We start from the raw sequence: 23,253 nt of genomic DNA on the forward strand, positions 1-23,253 counted from the left end.
CCGCCTGGCATTCATGAGGGGGCAGGGTCGAAAGGCGGGGCCCGGGGCGGGGCCGGAGGGCGGGACGGAGCACAGGTGAGGGCCGGGCCCAGGTGAGGGCCGGGCCCAGGTGAGGGCGGCGGTCTCTGCCATGCCGCCCCCGGGCCAGCTCGTGGTGCTGCTCTTGCTGTGCCTGCTGGCCGTGGCTCTGCCCGGTGCAGGCGGCGGCTCCGGGCGGTTCTGGCACCTCACGGACCTGCACTGGGACCCCGGGTATGAGGCGGCAGCGGCAGCGGGCCGGCCGTGCCCCTCGGGCGGCGATCGGACCGGGCCTGCCGGGCCCTGGGGCAGCTACGTGTGCGATGCGCCCTGGAGCCTGCTCCGCTCGGCCGCCCGGGCCATGCGAGCCCGCCTGGCCGCGCCCGACTTCGTGCTCTGGACCGGGTGAGAGCGGCCGGGCCCGCCTGAGGGACACCGGGGCTGGGCGGGACAAGGGCGGTGTGACCCGTACGGGCTCGTGGTGTGTGTGGCGGGGCTCTTTCCATGGCCTTTAGAAAGGAGAGGGCAGAACGTGCCTTGTAATGCAAAACGGGTTTGGAGGAAAGTACAACCCCAGCGAGGGCGCTCGACACTGGCAAGAAGCTCGTGGCAGTGAGGTGACAAAAGGATCACAACTCCCTGTCCGTCCTTTGTGCATTCTGTGTGATCCCACAGTGAGTCCGAGTACCTGGAATGCCCAGGGGAAGGAGCTGTGGGCTGTGTCCGTGCATCCAGCCCTGCTGGTCAGAGCGGTGGGAACAGAGCACTGTAAACCAGCTTACAGCATTTCTGTGGCTGCAATGAGGCACCTGCAGACCTGGCTCAAGAAGGGACAGTTCTGCTTTAGGAGTCAGAGGAATTTCCCCAGTGGAGGATGTTCTCTCCTGGTGTGGTTTCCAGGGGTGTTCCCTGTCCTACGGGAGGCCTCAATAGCACTTACAGATGGCAAAAGCTTTATTTTGCATGGTGGTTGTGTGTATGATCCTTCTTCTGATAGCGTAGCCTCAACTTGCTGTAACCTCCAGTTCCAGTTTGCAGGGCTGTTGCTTGTCCCATGTTTTCATTTTCTGTCCCTGCAGGTGCCTGTTCCTACTTAAATGCACTTATTGGTTCTTGTGACCTTATGTTGAGTATTCTTTTTCTCTCAAGCAATTTTCCCCAGTCCTCCGATTTTGAATGTTCTCCTTTCTCTCCAGTGGACAGCCCAGCATCATCTACAAATGCTGTAAGCATGTTAATGCAAACACAGACATGGAGCAGCCCTGGGCTGCTGCCTTATAGAGGCATTTCCTTGTTTTATGGTGTTCACAACTGTGCAAACAGCTCTGCTTCACTATTGCAGATCAGATGCCCTCAGATTGCAAAGTGCTGACCCTTGCAGTGTTTCCAGGTGCCTGTGACACACCCCAAAGCAGGGTGCACAGGGGTTTTAAGGTGAAGTGAATCCTGGAATCAAAGAGTATCCTGAGTTGGAAGGGACCCACAAGGATCATGGATTCCAGCTCCTGGCCCTGCACAGACACCCCAACAATCCCACCCTGTGCATCCCTGAGAGTGTTGTCTGAACACTCAAGTTTGGAGTGGAGCTCAATTTCCCTGTGAGCAATTTCTTGAAACTCCCTCAGCGTCTTGGCCAGGCAACATAGCACTGACTTCTGCACCCAAAAGCTTAAACTTTCTCTCCTGGGAGGCTCAGAGAGGAGTTGGCAAGTTTCTCTGCCTTGCTCATTGCTGGAAGCACAGGCCCTGTTAGTCCCAGACAGTGACTGTGCTGCTTCTCTTTTTGTAGAGATGACACTCCCCATGTCCCCAACGAGCAGCTCGGAGAAGAAAAGGTTCTGCACATAATAGCAAATCTGACTTCTCTGATAAAAGAGACATTTCCAGGTAGGATTTGAGGGGATGAGAAGGGGAGAGGGGCATAGAGACTCATGGGAAGGGTTAACCAGGATGGAGAAACAACAGAATTGGGACAGGGAAGGGCACAGAAGGGACTTGTTTGATGGCTTCAATTCTGCTGTGCCATACAGCTTTGATGCACACTCATGTTTCAAGTTAGCTCATTCAGGAGAGAGGAAAACAAAGGTTTCTGTCATTAGTAATGAAGGCAGAAAAGGCTGCAGGACACCCTCAGACAGAACCTGTGTCAGCAGGGGGCAAGGAGCCTTACTGCTGGTGACAGCTCAGTCACTGGGCTGTGGGTGCCTTGTCCCAGGGGTGGCTCAGAGCTGTGTGGTGCCCTGGGGCAGAGGATGGTTGGCCTTGGCAAAGCTCTCTTCCCAAGGCTGGGAGTGCCTCAGGGAGCTCAGAGGGGCCCTGAGCTCCCTGCCCTGTGCCTCTGCAGCCCTGAGCTCCCTCCCCTGTGCCTCTGCAGCCCTGACCTCCCCTGTGCCTCCTTGACTCTGCCCCCAGGTACCAAGGTCTATGCAGCAATGGGCAATCATGACTTCCACCCCAAGAATCAGTTTCCTGGGAAGGAGCACAGGATCTACAACCAAACAGCAGAGCTGTGGCGGCCCTGGCTGAGTGATGCCTCCCTTCCTCTCTTCAGAGCAGGTCTGGCACCACTGGCTTGTGTTCAGAGCATGCTGGGGATATGAGGAGGGGTAGGAGAATACCATGAATAATTTTCCTTGCTTTTCTGCTCCGAGCAGCAGTATTCATAGAGGATTTGCAGAGGTAGGGTCCAATTTAATGCTGATTTCTGTCTTGGAGCTCTGCTTGCAAGAGAAGTCTCTTCTGCCATTGTCAAGTTACTGGAAAGAACACAGAGTGGTGACCTGCAGAGGGAGGAAAAATACCTTTAAAGGTAGCAGCTGGTGCTGGGGCTCTCCAGAGCTGCCCAGCTCCTGGTGCTGCCCGTTGTACCCATTCAGGTCTCCCTTCACTGGCAAGAGACACACAGGGAGGAGTCCAAATCCACATCCTGGGGTGCTCAGGGCACTGTCCCAGGCAGTGACCCTGCTGTGGCTGCTGCTGAGGAGAGCAGAGAGAGGTGGAAACAAAGGGATCTGGGATCACAGCCACCAGTGTGAGCAGATCTCCAGCTCTTCCTCTGTTGGTTGCATTTTTAAGGAGCTTTCTACAGTGAGAAGCTGCCTGGCCCGGGGATGAGGGGACGGATGGTTGTCCTCAACACCAACCTCTACTATGACCAGAATGATGAGACAGCTGGTGAGGAGGATCCTGGGGGGCAGTTCCAGTGGCTGGAAGAAACACTGACCAACGCCTCCAGAGCAGATGAAATGGTATTAAAAGGACTGAAAAAACAACCTGGGCTTCTCCCCAGCCTGGAAGCTCCTCCTGCTCTGCTCCCTCTGGGTGCAGCTGCAGCTGGCTGGTGCTCTGTGGGTGCTGTGGGCTCTGTGCTCAGGGCAGCTCTTGCTTCTGTAGGTTTACATTGTGGGGCATGTCCCTCCTGGCTTCTTTGAGAAGAAAAGGGGCAAGCCCTGGTTCCGGAGGGGCTTCAACGAGCGCTACCTGGGAATTGTGCAGAGGCACCACAGGGTGATCGCTGCCCAGTTCTTTGGGCACCATCACACTGACAGCTTTCGTATGTTCTACAGCCACACAGGTACCTGCTCTGGTCACCCAAGCACTTGTGTGACAGCTCTGACAGCTCTCAGAATCACTGTCCATGAGAGCTTTTAGTGGCTGTTGGCTGAAAGCAGCTAAGAAGCCAGCAAAAGCATCTGACATGCTTCAGACAGTAAGAGGCAAAAGTGGTTCTCATCTCTACCCCCAGTCTGTAGCTCCTCTCTCCTTCCTATTCACCCTCAGATATTGTTTCCCCTCTATGCCTGGCAGCTTCTTGCCTGTTCTCTCTTGAGGGGTTTGGGCATTGCTGAGGGAGCAGTGCTGAATCTCTGTGTGTGTGGGGTGCTCTGGGTGAACACCTTTGCAGAGTGTGGTTCCCTGGCCACCCTCACTGCAAGTCTTTGCCAGCACTGGAGAGCCCATTGCTGGCTGCAGCAGCCCTGTGCTCAGTCCCCAGTGTTGTTCCACATGTTAATCTTTGTGTGGGGGGTGGTACAGGGAGCTGGGGACAAAGGTGCTGTCAGCAGTGCAATCTGCTCCAGGTGCTCACTGTGATGGGGACAGGGTGTGGGACAAGCCATGGTCTCCATCACAGCTTGCTTTGCATTTCTGTCAAGGTGCTCCAATCAATGTCATGTTCCTGGCCCCTGGAGTGACTCCCTGGAAAACAACATTACCTGGAGTGAGCAATGGAGCCAACAACCCTGCCATTCGGGTGATTGACTATGATCAGGACACCCTGCAGGTCTTGGTAGGGGACCCCTGTGTGCACCACACTGCAGCTCTGGGACAACTTTAATTCCCCCTGTAGTCAGAACAGGCTTTTCAGGATTTCTCAGTGCACAGAGGCTGAGTGGCTGTGTGGGAGAGGACTCTGACCCAGGACATTTCAGCTTTGTGTCTGGCACAAAGATTTAGTTGGAGCACCAGTGAGTCAAAGCGTGGCCCTGGCAGGCAGTGCATCCTGCTGGGATGAGTTCCCCTGGGCAGGTCAGACAGTTTTTGTGGTGTTCTTCATGTCCTTAATGAGTTTGACACTTGCTTTACTCCCCAGATAATATAGATCACAGAACTACTCTTTGAATAATAACAGACTTGTCAGACCCCCTCCAAAACATTTAAAACATCTGAAAAATTATTTGTGTCCCTCTGAATTGAGGTGAATTGTAGGGGCAGCTTCTGTTTCCCATCTCTTGTTTGCCAAGAGGTGGAGGATGGGTGCTTGTGCTCTCCTTTGTAGTGGATGAAGCTCTCTATAGTTGCTCTGTTTACATGTTTATAGCATAGAAGTGAATGCTAAGATATGCTGTGCAAGGCTGAGGAGTCAGTGAAGCAGAGAGAAAAAGGGCAAGAGACTGAGAACAGCTGTGAAAAACTTGATTCTTCTGTTTGTTCACAGTTGAGAAGATAGCATTGCTCAGTAACACTTGTGTATCTCTTGCTTCTGCTGCTGGGCAGTGTTGATAGTAACTGACTGATGTCTGAACAGGCCAGGCTCAAAGCTTCTGGTGTTTGGAGGTCAAAGCCAAGCAGAGCAAAGCCACCCCTCCAGCCCTTAGGGAACAGGCTCTGTTTGGGGTGGTTCTGGATGGTCTCACCTGAGGTGTCCCCAGGTGCCCCTCTGGGTAGGAAGCCCCATCAAGGGCAGCTGGGCCCTTGGGGTGGGGGCCAAGCCTGACTCAGTGTCTCACCCAGGGCCAATCTTGTCCTGGTGTCTCCCCAGTTCTGTTTTTCTCTCCCTCAGGATATGGTGACTTACTACTTGAACCTTACTCGTGCCAACACGATGGCCTCAGCAGAGTTCCCGGAGTGGGAGGAAGAGTACAGGCTGACAGAAGCCTTCCAGGTCCCTGATGGCTCTGCAGACTCCATGCAGACAGTGCTGGAGAGGATCTCCAGGGACCCCCAATACTTGCAGCTGTACTATGAGTTGAACTCTGCCAGGTATGACCTGGAGCTGTGCCAGCAGGAATGCCGTGTGGATCACCTGTGTGCCATCAGGGAAATCGATTTTACAAAGTATGATGAGTGTGTGAAAACCAACAGCTCTGCCTCTGCTGCCAGCAGTGTTTGGCTTTTGGTTTTCTGCATTTTCTTAGGATTTCTCAGTCCTCAGCAAGTGCTGGGATAGCCAAGAGCAAGAGAAAAGGAGGGCATGAGATCACACTACACTGCATGGGAATTGGTGATTTTGGCTTTGAGAACTTGCTTGGAAAACAGGACAAAATTGTCAATGTTTACTAAAAGCCCTGTGATGCTGATTTGGAATTTTCTAGAGATGTGTGAAGAGCAATGTTTTTGCCAAAGGTTTGTGCCAAAGTGACTACACCAAGGAGTGTCTCCCCTCTGCTAGGACTGCTGGGGCAGCCTCACAAATGAGATGAAGACCAGGCCTCCCTGTGGGCATGAACTGCCCAGGGCTGAGGGTAGGGAGCTGCCACATGTTCCAGAGGCTGCTGCCAGCATTCCTTGTTTTGGCACACACTTTTGCAAGTCTGCCTAGCTGGTGACTCAGGAAATCTTGCTGTGGTGGCTTTGTTCCACAGCAGCCTGTGGCTGTTGAGCAAAGCGAGGTGGGCTGGGGTGACAGCCCAGGGCAGGCTGCAGATCAGTGACAGGGGATGGTGCATCAGCCTGCCCAAGGCCTCACTCTGTCAGAGGAGCAGGCTGAGCAATGAGAGAGCAGAGCTGGGCTCTGGAGTACAACTTACAAAGAGGATTGTGCCAGAACCAGATAAAACTCGACTTGGACAACAAAGGCAGCCACTGTTCAAACTCCACTGCCAAGTGTCACTTGTGTACCAAAGTGCAGCACGAGGCAGCAGAGCAGCTCACAAGCAAAGCAGCTGGGGCACCTTTAGGAGCTGCAGCCTGAGGCAGCCCAAGGCCAAGGCCTGCAGGGAGAGGGGCACTTTGCCATGGCAGCATCCTCCCCTGAGCCACAGCACCACAGGCAGGCTCAGCTGTACCAGTGCACACTGGAACGAACACACTACACTCTCCAACCTGGCAAAATCTGCATTTAATTTACAACATAGTAAAGGTTACAGGTAAAAAGCTCAACAGAAGTGTGAAAAGGCCTATTACATATTACACAAGTGTACAAATGTCTGTACAAAGCCCCTCAATGTTCTTGTCCCCTCGTGGCCAGCTGTGGCCTCTAAGCTCTGAAATAATAAGAGCTGGTTCAGAGTCAGAGAGGAGAAGAGCTTTAAAAAATGAGCAGTGAAGTTTCCCTTGTCAAGAAAAATCTTGCAAAGAGTCACTTGCAAAAAAAAATCCCAAAAACCCCCCAACCCACCCCTCTTCCCCCCAAAACAAAACAAAACAAAAAAAAAAACAAAAAGAAGGAAACCTGCTCAACTTTTGTTTGTCCTGACTAGTCTTACTCTAAAGAGTTGCCTTCAGAAAGCAACTGGCTGGGAAATGAAAATCTTAGAGGCCAGACTAAAGAGGAAGATTTTGAGTTATTGTGGGAGCACTGGGAAGCAGAACAAATGCCCAACAGCTGAACCATCAATGGCAACTTAAACACAGAGCAGTACAGCTGGATCAGGGAGCAGGTGCTGAATCCACACAAGGAACAGTCTGAGCTAGATGTGATGGTGTGGAGAGGGAACAGAGCAGTCTCTAAAGCCATGGCTCTTGTGAGCTGGGCGGCTGCCTGCTGCCACCTCAGGGACATGATAGAAGCAATCACTGCAGAGCAGAACTCACAGATTTTGGGGCATCTGTCTGAAACGGGTCTGGTGCATCCAGCATCCCATCTCACTGGAACACAGCACTGATCCAGCACCATCCCAGCTCCCTGGAACACAGCACTGATCCAGCACCATCCCAGCTCCCTGGAACACAGCACTGATCCAGCACCATCCCAGCTCCCTGGAACACAGCACTGATCCACCATCCCATCTCACTGGAACACAGCCCTGCCCCAACAACCTGGCACTACCTCCCCAGGTACCTGCAGTCCTGCACACAGTGAACAGCCAGGTACATGCTCTCATTTCAGTGCACATTTCCTGGATCCCCCAAACAGCAAAGGAATGTGGCTTGCAGCTGAACTGCATTAGAGTGTGTACAAAAATCCAGAATAAACTTAAGAATAATAAAGCTCTGGCCTTACCCTGCATAAAGTACAGCCACAATATGTTTGAGTATGTGAATAATTTTTAAATATAAACCCAAGGAACTAAAGGGCTTGAGCAACAACCCAAGTCCACTGAGAATCCCTATTCTGGCTCTCAGTAGCACTCAATTCTCACCTGCAGTTCCCAGCAGCCAAAATATTAGTGTGTGGGGAACATGCCAGTCCTCCCAGTTTTTTGTCTTGATGAATCTCATATACTCTAAACTTAAAAGTTCCATTTGCAAATAAAAATGAAACTATTTAAGTTACAGGGGCCACCAAGTCTAAAAGAAACGTCACTGTGTTAACTTCACCCTGAGTTATCCAGGGAGTCACCATGGCACAGTGCAGACAGTGCCTGATCCTGTTGGATGCCCCAACTGTTTGCACTCTGTATCCATCCCACAGACCCCATTCTGCAGCGCTGGAACAAAGCTAAGGAACCCAGCTGCTTCCCTGGTTATCCATCTCAAAACTCATGGCTCATGGGATGATCTAGTGTTTTATGTGGAAATCAAAACAAGCTGTAGCCAAACTAAAAAAAATAATAATAAAAAAGACAATGCCCCACATTGGTGGGGTTTCGAAAATATAAAAAAATAAAAGCTGACCTATATTCTGCAAGTTTTACAACTCCTTCCAATGGCATTCTGCGAGGCTTGGCCCCACAAACATTTCCTCTTGACAGAGCTGCCCTGCTGTGAGAATGTCCAGCAGGAGCAGTGTCACCAGAGTGAGCCCAACACTGAAATACATGGACCTGCAGGGTCATGCCATAAGTGATAATGAAATTGTGTGACTGCCCCTTTGACTTGTGGATCCAAACTCAGCACAAAGACCTCTGGGACAGTGTGGCTAAGAAAAGGCTTGTAGGGGTTTTGGTTCAAAAGGAGAAGGGAGCTGTATTTTTTTTTTTTATAACAGACATATAAAAACATTTGAAGACAGATCTTTAAAGGATATTTCACTCCTCCAATCTTGGTATTACATCTGTTAGGACACTGAAATTTTAAAAAGACGATACCGCACATGAAAAGTTTCTGGAGTTGTGACTCCTACCCTCCCTCAGCCCAGCTCAGATCAGCAGGGACGGGGTCGGCTTCTTGCCCGGCCAGGCCTCCTTGGCGTATTTCTTCTTCTTGGGTTCATTCACAGCTTCAGGGTTGAAGACAGCGGGGTTTGGAGCTGGGTTCATGTTCACTGTGGAGGGCACAACTGGAGTCAAGTCCACATCGGGGGCGAGGTTGGGGTAGGGCATGGGCAGCCCCCCGATGAGCGCGGTGCCGTGGACGCTGTGGGGCTGCGAGCCGGCCTCGCTGTGGGTGGGGGGCAGCCCCCCGTAGAGCCCCCCGCTGTAGGGGAAGCTCTGCATGCGCCGCGACGCCGACTCGTCCGTGGGCAGCGAGCCCGCGTTCTCCAGGCGCTTCTTCTGCAGGCAGGAGCAGTTAGAGAGTTACTCACAGTGCATGGAGCCATCAACCTGCCTCAACTGGGTGCCAAGACCGTTTTCTGTTCTGGTGTGATTTCAGGGTTTACCTCAGAACCCCGGGTCCCTGCCCTGAAGATTCCCTCCCAGGTGTGTCAGTCACCTCTCATTTCCCCTCCCAGAGCTGTCTGTCAATCCTGGAATTCCAGAAGTGATTGGCAGATTCAAAGGATGCCCTCTACCCCTGGGGGGCATTGGGCCATCCAGGTGTCCTTTGTCCCTCTGTCCCTCCCCTCCTGTCCCCGCTTGGTGGCTCCCGACCCCTTCCCTGCCCCTCTCCCCAGGGTTCAAAGGAGCAGCAGCCACGGGCTCAGGGAGTTCTGTTGGAGCTGGTGCTGCATTCAGAGGCCTGTGGGCCAGAATAAAGCTCTGGATCCAAACCCTCCATCAGAACCGACTCCTTTCCTTCACCATGGCCTTAAAGCTTCTCTGCCACAGGGAAACCTGAGGAGCAGCCCCTGGTATGGGGGGAAGCTCCATCCCAGCACCACCAGAGCTCCTGCAGGCCTGGACTTGTCTGCAGTGCCCAGAGCAGCACCCAGCCAGCCCAAAGTGTCTGTGGGGTGAAACACCACACACCAGCCAGCCCAAAGTGTCTGTGGGGTGAAACACCACACACCAGCCAACCAAAAGTGTCTGTGGGGTGGAACACCACAGCTGCTGCTATTTGGCTCAGCAGCAAGGGCCAGACAAGCTCAGGCATGTCCTGTCCAGCTGTATTGGTAATATTCCAATAGTTTTCCCCAGGAGGCACCTAAATCTGCCACATACGAAGTGCCAACAGACCATGTCCCAGTCTTTGTCCTACAAGGTTTCCTCTGGGTTCCCTTGAAAACCACAACAATAACTCTTAGAGGCACACAGTGCAGGAAGGGAGACAAAAGCTGACACTCAGGTGAAGTCTGAGCACCTCTTCACCTCCTTTCCACTCCTGCCAATCTTGAGCTCATCCTGAACAAAGACCGAGTGGGTCACAGAATGTCCTGGGTTGGAACAGACCCACAAGGCTCACTGAGTCCAACTCCTGGCCCTGCAACAACACCCCAAGTCCCACCCTGTGCCTGAGAGCATTATAACACAAACCTTCCCTCCCCCACAGAAAGAAACTGCTACTTCTAGATCACTTGGGTAATTCTGCTCCTGATCATTGGAATCTTCTCCTGCAGTTTAGGTTTATGGAATATTATCCTTCTCCACATGATGTTATTTAGTCTATACCAGCAACAAGTGAAATTGCTGTTACACAGTGGCTTAGCTGCTCTGAAGCTCTGCAGATCTTCCTATTCCCTTGCATACTCCAATTAAACAGAAAACTGGCAACACTCTCATCTTGGAGCAAAGCCTAAACCTGCTTGTTCTAGTACACAAATGTATGAAACATCAAACACAATATTTAAATAAACAAACTCTCATTTTTCCCTTCTATTTTCCACATTTCTCACAGTTTTATCTGACACCTGGAACTAATGCACTAGATTTCTAGAAAGTGTTTCTTCATGGGAGGAAAAAAAATCACCATTGATCCCATGTGCTATTAAAGAAAAAAAGCCAAAGCTGGGTTCAAAGGGAAATGCTCAAATTTGCTAAAAAAGACAACTGTGAAACACAGACATCACTTCTGCCTAGCAATGAAACACCTCCCATGTGGGAGCATTCTGTTTCTAAGGTGCAATTCACAAATCATAAAGTGAGTTCATCAATGTAATGTGCTAATGAGAAAGTTAGGAGTCACCCCATACCTTAACAGGGACCACTGCTGTCTGTACCATGTTCCTGAACCGCCCCACAGACGGGTCCACGTCCTCTGCAAAGAAACAGGGATGACTGTGAGCACAACCTGTGAGCACAACCTGTGATACCTTCAGTGAACACAACCAGAGATGCCATCAGTGAGCACATGGGAAAAAAAACCTCTGTGGGGTAATGTAGGAATGTACCCCCTGTTGATGGAGTGATCAAATTATTCTTTGTCTCCTTAAAAAGGAAAAAAGCCCAGAAGTTTCTCTCCTCAATTAGGTAAAGAACACCTCATAGGACCTTAGAGACTTCACCTCAAACCCAAGGACAGCAAGTTCCTTACCTGGATTGATGATCTCATCATCATCACTGAACGTCACTCTGGAGTTCTTCCGCTTTCGCTTTGGCCTCTGGATGTCCAAGTTCCCCTCCTCAATGGTCAGTGTGGAGATCCTTTTGTTGTGGGCTGTATTAAACTCTGTCAGATTCTGCAGAAAATTTAGAAACAAATGAAGTCTGACTTAATCACATGACTGTGCACATCAGAAGATCACAGGACATTGTTTAGTTTCAACTTCAGCGTTAGATTTATAGACCTGATGATCTTAAAGGTCTTTTCCTAAATGATTCCATGACTAAGCAAATGAGGGGGGAATGCTGTCCTTGCTGGAAATGCCATCAAGGCACTGTGCCATCATACTTGTGGTGTTTGTGAGGGTCCTCAGGATGAGGTGAGAGGTGAGAATCTGACTCCAAGCTCTCAGAAGGCTGATTAATATAATATAATATAATATAATATAATATAATATAATATAATATAATATAATATAATATAATATAATATAATATAATATAATATAATATAATATAATATAATATAATATAATATAATATAATATAATATAATATAATATAATGTTATATTATATTAATATTATATTACATTATATTAATATTGTACTGTATTGTATTGTATCGTATCATATATCATGCTATACTGAAACTATACTAAAGAGAAAAGATACATCAGAAGGCTTGACAAGAATGAATAATAAAAACTTGTGACTCCTCAGAGCCTTGACACAGCTGGACCATGATTGGTCATTAAATTTAAAACAATTCACATGCTGGATAAACAATCTCCAAATCACATTCCACAGCAGCAAAACAGGGAGAAGCTGAAGGAGAAGAAATCCTGGCGAAGGGATTTTTCAGAAAGCATCATGGTGACATATACTCACGTCCAGTTCTGTCTCCTCCTCTGGCAGCCCCAGCAAACCCTTCAGCTCCTCATCCTCACCACCCATCTTCTCATCCCCCTTCACTGCTGAGGGCAGCGTCTGGGGCTTCTCTCGCAGGGTGTAGGCGCGCGTGGAGGCGCCGAAGGAAACCGTGGAGTCGATGGGGATCTGCTGGGGCTTGTGAGCTTCCAAACGGATGTGGCCCAAGAATGTGCCATGTGCTGGGGATATCAAAATGCAAAATAGTTTGCTGAGCTTGGGATCATGGTACTCCAGTTCAAGTTTGAGAATCTCAGAAATTGTTCCAAGGTACAAGGCACTGAGGTACTGCTGAGAGCATCAGCTATGTAGATCCACGATGTCACAAACTGAGATAACACACACCAGAAGTCCTCAGAAAATCACTGGAAATAAACTACAAACACCTTTTACTTTCTGTATTCCTGCAGGCTCCAATGTAGTGTCTGGATAGTGCAAGAAAACACCTGACAGGTTTTACACCTTGGGAAATCACCCTCAAAAGCCAAGGCTTCACTAAAATTGTGATGGCATGGTCAAGACACTTTCCTCCTCTCCTCTGGCCTCTTACAAGTTAGAAATGTTTGAAACACCCAGTGAGGCAGCTGTAGGCTGACTGGAGCAAGCACTCCTTTGCCCTAACCCTCATATTTCCCTACAATGCAAATTCAAATTATATCCATTTGCCCACAGTGCAGACAACAATGGAAAGGGAAAAAGTATCTCAGATTCAGAATGTTTAAGCACTGAAGTATAGCTCTTCTGTCTGGTTAAATGCCACACTACTTACTGCTGTTCAGATCTATGAGGAAAACCCTCTTGAGATGTTTGTGATAGACCAAGGCAGCATGGACCCGAGAGCAAGACTGGTGGTCAATGGTAAAATCACACAGATCAGGATTTCTCCCAAAGAGATAGTATTTCTTCTCATCAATGATGAGTTTCTGAGGTAGAATATCAAACAGAGAAGCATATTAGACTCCTAGAATCTTTTGGAACTTCCTGAAAAAAATTCAAGAACATGAATAAATAGAGCAAATTCAAGACAAAGCATCAACAGCTCATCAATATTTCAGTTTATTCTGGCACTGTTAAAATACATGAACTCAAGTCTGCTCCACAAACACTGATCAGCTCTGCAAGCAGTTACTTCACAATTTCAGTTACCATAAAAACTGATCAAACCATTTCTCATTCTTGCCCACAACTGAAACCAAAAGCATCCTGTAAGTTTTCATTTGCACCTGTTACACACAAACAATACTGCCCTGACTGGGGAACACTTCCAAGAGATTTTGCAAAGACACAAATTCATGGAAGTTACTGCAAGAAATAAGATAATTTTATTGCCTTTAATTCAAGGCAACGTTTCTAAAATGTTCTGTGCCTCTGAGCTATAACCCAGTGTCTTTCTTCACACACTGAGCTTAAACACTGCATGGCTTGTTTTGCTGTTGCACTTTGCAGACCCAGCAATCACAGGGTGTCCCTGCAGAGGCTGGGACACTGATGGCTCGGTTAGTATCAAGTGCTCAATAACCCCCAGGATTTAACAATGCTCCTCCTTGGTTACTGCTGCCTACCAGAAAAGACAAAACTGAAAAACTCTGCCACCTGTATTGAGCAGGGAAACAAACACAAGGATCACATCCAAGTGCTGTTTGGGTCAGTGCTAGAGGATCTTGCAAGAATCTTTAAATTAGTGGCAATAGTACCTACCAGCAGCAGTTTTTCCTTCTAGATGAAGAGGAGGAGCTGAGGAAAACATGTGAGGGAAAACAACATGGTGGCACCAAGGGCAGTGGAGAAGGAGGGGAAGGAGGCGCTCCAGCTGCTGGAGCTGAGATTCCTCTGCTGGCTGTGGTGAGACCAGGGTGAAACAGCTGTGCCCCTGTAATCCATGGATCCATGGGGGAGGCAGAGATCCACCCAGAGCCTGTGGGGGTCCATGGGGGAGGCAGAGATCCACCCACAGCCTGTGAGGATCCATGGGGAGGCAGAGATCCACCCACAGCCCATGGGAAAAGGGCTCACACTGGAGCAGGTGGATGCCAGAGAAAGCTGTGATCCAGTGGAGACCCAAATGGAGAGAGAAGGCCTTTTGCTTCCAAACTAGAGCAGCCCAGCCTGCACCCCATGGATGAGTGACCCACACCACAGCAGTTTTGGGAAGACTGTTTGCCCCTGGGAGGGACCCCATGGCACAGCAGAGAAAAGACTCCTCTCCCTGAGCACAGAGAAGATCTCAAGTGATGAACTGACCAAAACCCCCACGCCCCCACCAAATCTTCCTGTGCTGTCAGTGGGAAAGAGGGAAGGGTTGGGGGAAAAAAAAGGTGTTTTAAAGGCTTATTTTACTTCTTGTTAACCTCCTCTGACTCTGTTAATAATACATTTACCTTATACCTTTAAATTTGAACCTGTTTTGCCCTTAGAGTGGTTTTTTTCTCCCAATCCTCATCTCAACTCATGAGTCTTTCATTAATTTTTTCCCCTCTCCCCTGCCCAACTGTAGCAGGAGAGGACAAGTGAATGACTTTTGTGGGTGCCTGGCATTTGGCCAGTACCAAACCACTGCACCCAGACACATTTCTGTTTCAGTCAAGTTAGGAGCCTCTCCACACTGAAATACATTCACTGGTTTGGGTTCTCTCTGTCAACAATGGTAAAGAGACTTTTCTTTATTTATTACTTTCAGTGTGATATAAGACAAAATATGAAATAGAGAATGAGGTGGTGCTGTAATAAAAATAACTTCCTGTATCTGTGCTGATCACAACACTGCTCACAGATCCTGAATGTGGGAGGAAAAATCAAATCAAACTGTATTTCACACTGTAGGACAGAGCAGCACTCTTGCAAAATACAGGATGCCTGGTTAATCTGACTGTAATGAAAAATAAAAAAATAAACGGACCACACAGGTTTCTCAAGCAAGCAGTACAAAGGGAAGAGGTTTAACTGATGGAAGCCCTGCATGGCATGAGGCTGCCTTGCACAGGCAAGGGAAAAGTCACTTCATTCATTGTTTCAGAGGAAAAAAAACTGATTTGAAGATAAGGAATACATGAGAGAAAGGAAATACTTATGAACAGGTGTGGAAAATAATGGGGAACGTTCTGCTGCTGATACACCAAATCCATCAAACCCTAACTCCATACCTCAATGAGTTTGTCTCCTTTGACTACATCCAGATGTAAGCCAGGTGGTGGTTTCCCTGCCCTAGAAAATAAAAGAAAAATATAGTATCAAAACATTTAATAAAAATTTTATTAGTATTAGAATTCCTTGAGCTACAGACCAAACCTACACAAATGTAAGCAGAAGTATTTTGGGGAAAATATGAAAATCCCATCATTTTCTTTTCATCCCTGCAGATTCCTTCTGACAACACATAAACCAGGAATATTTTATGGTAAGAGTAAAGGTAAAAGGACATGAAGCATCTCAGGCGTTACCTCTCCAGGTGAAAACCCTCTGATTTACACAATTATCAGAGCAAGTCCTGAGAGCACATGGTAGGAGATCAGCTGGGACTGTTTGCTGAAAAGCTCTGTTTCCTCATGTCACCCTCAAAATAGCACATCTCTACCCTTGGCTGCTGAGAGGAACAGAAACTTCTACCACCTTTCCCCTCTAGGATGGTGATGGCAAAAACCTCCAAGGGGCTCTGCACACACCTGTAGCACTATAAAGTGCTGGGCAATAGCCAGTGTTCCTCCACACTCACCTGTGGAACACAGGGAGCACAGAACAGGCTGCAGCCCTAGAGGGACCTCTGGCAGCACAGCACAGCCCTGCCCTAGCACATTGCACACCAAGAGCAGCCCCACTGCTCCTGCTCAGCTCCTGGAGCAGATTCTCCTGTCTGCAGCATCATTCCCACCTGGGCAGAGGCAGCACAGAGGCCTGAGGGACTCAGCAGATCACAGCAAGGGGTGAACTCATGGAGGAGCAGGAACATATTGGGCACCTACAGTGCTCAAAGCCAGGTTGCTGCTGTGCCACCTGCACCACACAGGATCCCTCAGCTCTTGGCACCAAAGGATCTTGTTCTGCTCAGATAGCTCAGGATCTGCATCTCTAGGACTTCCTCACAGGTAACATCTCTGCTGCTGGAGCAGCTTTCCAGGCAGCAGCAGTGACCTGGTTCTTGGCTGCACTGCTGCCCTGCTGAGGAACTCTGCAGAGATCATGTTCCCATTCTGCTCAGGGCATGAGCCAGCCCAGGGAACAGTGACAATGGCAGTGACGTTCTCAGGGTGGCTGGAGAAGAAAGAAAGGTCACTGGTAGCTGAAGTTGTTTGCAGGCGTTAAATACAGATGTTCATGTTTCTGGGGTGTGCCTTACACTTATTGGTTTCTTCTGTGTTGCAAGATCAGCTCCCCTCAATAATTTCATGTAAGAACACAGAGTCTTGTTATTTCTACTTCATTTCTTTGCCAGGCATTTTCCTTTCTTGTTTCCAATCCATTACACCAGCCTGCCCAGACCTCTCTGGCTCTTTCTGAATTAACCACTTAGGACTTTTCATAAGTTTTCTTATCAGGCCCTCTCAAAGACTGTGGATATACCATCCTAACAAGGATATGGTTAATTCTGACTCCTATTGTTTTGGATGAACAAACAGCAGCAGCCAAAGCAGAGGATACTAAACTCCAGCACAAGTGGTGAGTTCAGCAGTGAAATGGGATTTTGGTGATGTGGGGGACAGACCAGCAAGCAGAAATGCTCCCAAAGGTGGGACACAGTCTGTGAGATGAGCTGGAGTCCCTCCAGCACAGCCAGGGAAGCTTTTCCTCTCAGGTACTGATCGAGCAATTTACAGCCAGGCTACCCCTCAGTTGCCCCTGTGCTCCCTGCAGATCTCAGTGCTCAGCTTTCACTGGAACACAGGCTCCTTTCATGGATTCCTGTCCACTTCTCAGTGTTCCCTCTTTCTGCCTCTGAGCACTGGAAAACTTGTTCTCCCCCCTTCCTCTGAAATTGCCAAGCTCTGATTACTCTGCAACCCAACTTTTGGTAATTTTCACACACCAGCCTTACTCTGATCAAACATCAGCTACTTCCCCGTTTTTTTTTTCTCTTTCCAAACAGATAAACCTTTCAACAAATTCATTCTACAAGTCTCCTTGTTACTCAGTCTGGCCTCTGCTTTTCCTTTCAGTGATCTGTTCCTGGATACTCAGCCTGTCCTAACACATTTTAGCACTTCCCCCTGTACCTGTCAGGTCACAGGAGAGCCCCAGCACAGCTGAATCCTGTCTGATGCTCATGTTTTGCTATACACCAGCTCTGCTTTTTCATTGCCCCCTCTACTTTTAGTTCCATCCTTGCTCTTATTTTTACTCTGTCTCTACCCTCAACTTTATTTTCAACAGATAAACCAAGCTCAGCAGTATTACAAGGCAGTGCCTTCAACTGTGAATTAAAGTGATAGAAAAATCTACCTATACTCTTTTGGACTGTAGAGAATCCTTTCTAAACAGTATTTCCCCTATCCACCTATTCCTGCAAAACACTGAACACATGAAGGTTGTAAATACTGATTATGATACCATGAAAACAAATTCACAGAAGTAATTTCTGATAGAAAACTCCTTTGGAACATTTTAAGTCAATGTCACAGTTCAGGCTGCCCAAGTTAGATACCTGAAAAGCCTTTTAATGACAAAAAGTAGAAAGATTTTTCAGTATTAAATTCAAAACCAATTAAGTCCAGAGCCACCAAAGATCAGAAGTAATGCTTGGATTTGGAAGTATCAGTTCCAAATTCAGTTCTTCACATGTTCTGCCGCACCAAACCTCACATCTCATAGATCAAGAAGTAAAACATGAAAGGAAATCTCTTGCAAAAATCTCCCAGAAGAAAGTTTGTTAGAAAACTGGCCTTATGCTGGTAGAGCAGAGCAGTTTTTTCCCATTTTATGCCCAATGTTAAAAAAGTCCTTTTCCACTAAACTAATTCCACTATGTGCTAAAATATCCACTAAACTAATTTTCCTGCACTGCTCTGAAGGATGAAGAATTACTTGAGGTCAGCAGATTGTCCTCTCTACAGAACACAAAGAGCCCTCAGCACAGCCCAAGGCCAACACTCTCCTATCACAACTTGGCTCCAGCACAAGTGCTTGTGTTTGAAAATGAGAAAAAAGCAATTCCTTCTGTACCTTGCAGATGGTGCATCACAGTCCCCAGTGCCTCCCCAGGGCAGCATCCTGCAAGTGACCTGAAAATAACTGATTTTTGATAACTGCAAATGCACTGACTGTGGTGGGCACTAGTTGAGTGAGTTTGACTGAGACCCAGGATGCTCTGCCTGCCTCATGAATCCTGAAACTCCTGGGAGAGAGTTCCAGGATTCAGAAGAATTAACAGAGAATTAACAGAGAATTAACAGAGCTGACTGGCAAGGAGAACAGGAGCATTCCCAGCTTGGGATTTCCCACATGTGGATTTGCTGGCCTTACAGAAGACATCAACTGCTTACAATGATCAGCAGTTAAATATTTACAAGGGACACCACTGAACAAAAGCAGGTTCCAGCACAGGGTTTTAAAAGATTTAAATACCTACAAGCAAAGAAATCTTTCTTCTGTACTAGAAACAGAAAATTGTGTTTCCTTGCTTTCTCCACCTCATGCTCCACAGGCCAGGCCTTGTCTCTGTAACAAAGATAAAGCATTTTGGAAAAGAAGGACAAGGCCATTTACAATTTGGAATGTGCCAAGTAAGAGAACTGAGGTTTTCCAAATCAGGATCTCTTCCACAATGCAGACTCAATGCTGACATGCCAGCAGGGTTATAATGTCTATATCCAGCTGAAACTCAGCAGCCTGACTGATGTAAGTCACTACAAGAAATTTGGAATTGTTGCTATTAAGGACATAGACAGGACAGCCATAATTCTATTGTGTTAGTTTAAAATTAGGTCAATTATTTGGGTTCCTAAATGTGACTCAGAACCTAAATTTAGCCACTTCCTAAAAATCTTGGCCTCTGTGACTCATATACACACCTTCATGTCCAATTTCAAGGACAGGGTGGAATTTGCAGAGCCCTGGAGCTCATATTCTCCAGAAATCTGTGTAAAAGCACTGTCAGGAATAGCCAGTTCTTGGCCAAAGAAACTAAAGAGAAACAATTTCTGCCTTCAAACAAACTATTTCTATTGTATGTCCATTGCAGGACAAACCTGACATCCCCACTACTGAGGTGTCAAAGAGAGTAAAGCAAGAGTCACAATTCCAAATACAAGTTACACTAGGACAAAAGGACAGGCAGGCAGTATCCACTAAACATCTGATCCCTTCAACCCCATACACCACATAACCTGTACCTCAGAGAAATCACTTTTACCACCTAAAGCCAGCTCAGAGGGTTTGCAAAAGTCTTAATCAAATTAAGATGTCTAATTGTTATCTGAAGACATTTTTGATCTCATGGAATGGGTCAATATTAACTACAGGAAGTATTGGCACCCTCTTTATGCCAACTGTAAATGCACAGCCCAAATCTTGGCTCATGTACAGAGGAGTTACAGCACATGCAGAAACATGTTCTGGCATCAGCAAGGTGGCAACCGCTGGGTTTCATCTGTCTGAAGTTTAGCTGCTGGAAACACAAGGAAAGAAAGAATAAATATTGTATGGATTATGAAGAAGCAACCTATAACAGCACAAAAACTAAATCAGAGCCACAATTTAAATCAGATAAAAACTGGAAATTTCAGTGCAGAAGTCTTTTCTGGAAATGGGGTACTCAGATACTATAGAATTATGGAAGAAGAGGTAAAATGATAGAGGCAAACCTCAAAAGCATGGGCAAGGAAAAAAGCTACTCCTTTGGATTATATCTAAGATGTATTTCTCACATGATTGGTGCTCACAGGTCCCAGCCAGCTTTCCTTAGAAGCAGGAAAATAAAAAGGTAAAAACAGTGATTCTGATTTTAATAAAGGTTGAGGAGACTGAAGATAATTCACTACAGAAGAATTTGGTTCTGACTGTGAAGCCTCTCTGCAATTCCATGCTCTTGGTCTCCCAAAGCTCCTGGAATGAAGCCCTCCAATGCAGCCTGCACAGGAGACTTTTTGGTGCTTGTGCAAGACCAGGCTTCCTGCAGGGTGTCTTTACATCCTCTTAAATCTGAGCTTTGATAACAGCACCATTGGTGCAATCCTGCCCCTGCAAAGCACCTCCAGTCTGGAGAATCCTACGTGGGAAAGGCCCAGACTGGTCCCACATCACACCTGTGCACTCTTTGCTTGGCTCTGAAAGGAACAAACACTTTAAACCCATGAGCTGGGAGCTGCAGCTCAGCAGATGTCAGCAGAAGGCATCCAGAGCTTTAGCATGAAATACACTCTGCAGAAAAATAACCAGAAATAAATAAATGCACCTGGCAGGAGAGCTCCTCACCTCCAGCATGGTTATCACCAGCCAGCACCACCCAACACTTGCCATTCTGGGTTCACTGCTCAGAACACAAACACTGTGACTGGAAGCTCTCCAGGCTGCCTTGCTGCTGCCTCACTTTTTTATTTTTCCTCTTTTGGGTTTCAAAAGCAGCATTAAGGACAAACACAAAGCTTTCACTGGTGTTAGCTGCCACATCTGCACGTGCCAATTGGACAAAATCAAACTGTCTCAGGCATTCCTTTACTTCACAGCTACAAACACACAAAAAATGGTCCCTAAAACCATTACAATGTGCAAACATACAACAGAGTCCAAGAAAAAATAAAAAGTTTCCTCACAATGTACAAGGAAAGAGTCCAGACAGGAACTTTGCTGTACTCAAGAACTATTTTGGAATATTATTGTAAAAGGACATTCAGGTTGCAATAAGTTAATTACAAAAAAATCTTAAAAATGTGAGAACAGAACAGGACCTGGCACCCAAAGACACTCCCCAGACCCCTGGGTTTGGATCATCTCCCAGATCCCACCTCATTTCTCATCCAGCACAACAGATTGTGCTTCAGAACCAAACCAGGGCAGGGACACAGAGAAACTCCCTCTGTCAGACCCTGCTAAAGACACAAGCCAGGTCCCTGAAGAGGCCCTCACAGTCACAGGTGTTACAGTTCTCTCCTCCAGATGGGATTTCTTTAGGAATTCATCTGCAATAGCATGCAAGCCACTGAGACTGAGCATTTTACAAGCTGGGTTTCCCCAGCTCCTCCCTCTACAGCTTTCAAAGGTACAAGTCACTCCAATTTACATGGAATACAATGCATATTGTGATCACTGTTGTATAAAAACGTTAGGGAAAAAAAAAAGGATGATACTTCAAATTGCAAGCTGAATATCCAGAATAATTTTTGGCTTTATCTGGTTTATTGTGTCATCATCTCATGGAACACCATCCTGTCTCATGCAGATGTTTATTACTGTGTATGTTCAGCACAAATCAGACCCTACAATACATGAGGAATTCTCTTCCATGAGAAGGAGAAATGGCTTTGCCAACTAAAGCAGGCACTGAAAAACCAGCTCTGAATTAGAACACATGATCACTGTCACAAAGCACTGAGAGCCACAACACAGCTGGGTGAGCAGGGGCAGCCTGGGCTCTGCAGGGACAGGCAGGGCTGGGCCACACAGCTCCAGCTCTCAGGCGCTGCGGGCTGCTTGTGGGATTTCAAACACCACAGTGCCCATCCCAGTGCCCAGGTACCCATCCTGGTACCCATCCCAGTGTTCCTGTACCTATCCCAGTGCTCCTGTACCCATCCTGGTACCCATCCCAGTGCTGCTGTACCCATCCCAGTGCTCTGGTACCCATCCTGGTACCCATCCCAGAGTTCCTGTACCTATCCCAGTGCTCCTGTACCCATCCCGGTACTCATCCCAGTGCCCAGGTACCCATCCTATTGCTGCTGTACCCATCCCAGTGCTCCTGCACCTATCCTGGTACCCATCCCAGTGCTCTGGTACCCATCCCAGTGCTCTGGTGCCCATCCTGGTACTCATCCCAGGACCCATCCCAGTGCTCCTGCACCCATCCTGGTACCCATCCCAGTGCTCCTGTACCCATCCCAGCGCCCAGGTATCCATCCCATGCTCCTGTAGCCATCCCAATGCCCATCACAGTGCTCCTGTATCCATCCCAGTGCTCTGGTACCCATTCTGGTTCCCTCCCAGTGCTGCTGCACCAATCCCATCCCATCCCATCCCATCCCATCCCATCGGCACCCAAAGAAGGCAGGAGAGCCCAGATCTCTTCAGTGACGATCCAAACACAGAACAAACGAACAAGGGCACCCCGATGCCAGGCTCTGCTCCCGCAGGAGGGCGAGGCAGGGCATTTTCAGGGCTCCCTTCCACCGCGGGCTCTCCCACCTCTAACCCAGCCCACGGTGGCGATGCTGCTTCTCCAGCACTCAGCCCTGACTCCTGAATCAGGCTAATAAAAACGCCAGCCTAGTTTCAGGCTGACAGATTTCCCGTACCGGACACACGCCCTGAGCAGGATATTTAATTCCTCCCACACCGCGGATTCTGTCTGAGCTCTTAGGAAAAGCCTCAGCACCCCAGGGAGGCCCCGGGCCCCCCGCGGCGCTGTCGATGGCGGCACCGAGGGCCGCGCCCGGAGCCCGCCGGCCCGGCCGGCGCTGTGCGGGCCCGGGGAGCGCAGCCCCGCGCCCCTCCCGCCCCCGGGCCGCGCGGCCGCTCACCAGCTCGGGCACTCGAACAGGGACCCGCCGCCCGCCGGGGCCGCGCTCGCCGCCATCTTGGCTCTGCCCCATTCAGCCGCCGCGGGGCACCATGGGAGCGCGGAGCGGCGCGCGCCGATCCCGGCCTGCCCCGCGCGCCGCCAGAGGGGCGGGGTCTGGGCGGGACCTAATGATGCCCCGCCCACTGATGGCTGGCCCCGCCCCCGAGCGGACCCGGACCCGGCGCGGGAGCTGCGGCAGCGCCGGTACCGATCCTGGAACAGCACCGGTACTGCCTCTGGAACGCCGGGACAGCGCCGGTACCGACCCTGGGACGCGGAGACAGACCGGGTACCGACCCGGGGACAGTGCTGGTACCGACACTGGAACGCGGGGACAGCGCCGGTACCGACCCTGGAACAGCAC

At 48.8% G+C, this 23,253-nt stretch overlaps 2 protein-coding genes and 1 non-coding gene across 4 annotated transcripts; 1 reads left to right on the forward strand and 2 right to left on the reverse strand.

Annotated features, from left to right (window-relative positions):
* The first annotated feature begins 88 nt into the window (after window positions 1-88).
* SMPDL3B (sphingomyelin phosphodiesterase acid like 3B) lies at window positions 89-8,211 on the forward strand. Of its 2 annotated transcripts, XM_030964646.1 has the most exons (7): window positions 89-423; window positions 1,808-1,905; window positions 2,431-2,574; window positions 3,094-3,266; window positions 3,412-3,592; window positions 4,173-4,306; window positions 5,300-8,211. In XM_030964646.1, the coding sequence occupies exons 1-7, from the start codon at window positions 131-133 to the stop codon at window positions 5,684-5,686; spliced, it is 1,410 nt and encodes a 469-aa protein (XP_030820506.1). In that variant the 5' UTR covers window positions 89-130; the 3' UTR covers window positions 5,687-8,211. The 2 variants fall into 2 exon arrangements, with proteins under 2 accessions (XP_030820506.1, XP_030820507.1); XM_030964647.1 differs by lacking the exon at window positions 2,431-2,574.
* Window positions 6,561-22,942, reverse strand: PPP1R8 (protein phosphatase 1 regulatory subunit 8). Its single transcript, XM_030964648.1, has 7 exons — window positions 22,849-22,942; window positions 15,328-15,388; window positions 12,957-13,110; window positions 12,149-12,369; window positions 11,251-11,395; window positions 10,910-10,974; window positions 6,561-9,113 (listed from the first exon to the last, which is right to left on the reverse strand). Exons 1-7 carry the CDS (start codon window positions 22,902-22,904, stop codon window positions 8,760-8,762), a joined length of 1,056 nt encoding a protein of 351 aa, XP_030820508.1. The 5' UTR covers window positions 22,905-22,942; the 3' UTR covers window positions 6,561-8,759.
* On the reverse strand, window positions 13,546-13,700 carry LOC115912960. Its single transcript, XR_004061362.1, has one exon.
* Window positions 22,943-23,253: the final 311 nt, after the last annotated feature.

Source organism: Camarhynchus parvulus, chromosome 23 (assembly GCF_901933205.1).
Source record: "Camarhynchus parvulus chromosome 23, STF_HiC, whole genome shotgun sequence".
NCBI classification, from domain to species: Eukaryota; Metazoa; Chordata; class Aves; order Passeriformes; family Thraupidae; genus Camarhynchus; species Camarhynchus parvulus.

Coding starts and splice junctions, on each gene's coding strand:
- PPP1R8 (XM_030964648.1), bottom strand. CDS start 22,904: ATGGCGGCGAGCGCGGCCCCGGCGGGCGGCGGGTCCCTGTTCGAGTGC. Junction 12,370..12,956: donor CCTCATAGATCTGAACAGCA/GTAAGTAGTGTG, acceptor TGATATCCCCAG/CACATGGCACATTCTTGGGC. Junction 10,975..11,250: donor TGATGAGATCATCAATCCAG/GTAAGGAACTTG, acceptor GTTTCTTTGCAG/AGGACGTGGACCCGTCTGTG.
- SMPDL3B (XM_030964646.1), top strand. CDS start 131: ATGCCGCCCCCGGGCCAGCTCGTGGTGCTGCTCTTGCTGTGCCTGCTG. Junction 2,575..3,093: donor CCTTCCTCTCTTCAGAGCAG/GTCTGGCACCAC, acceptor TGCATTTTTAAG/GAGCTTTCTACAGTGAGAAG. Junction 3,267..3,411: donor CCTCCAGAGCAGATGAAATG/GTATTAAAAGGA, acceptor TTGCTTCTGTAG/GTTTACATTGTGGGGCATGT.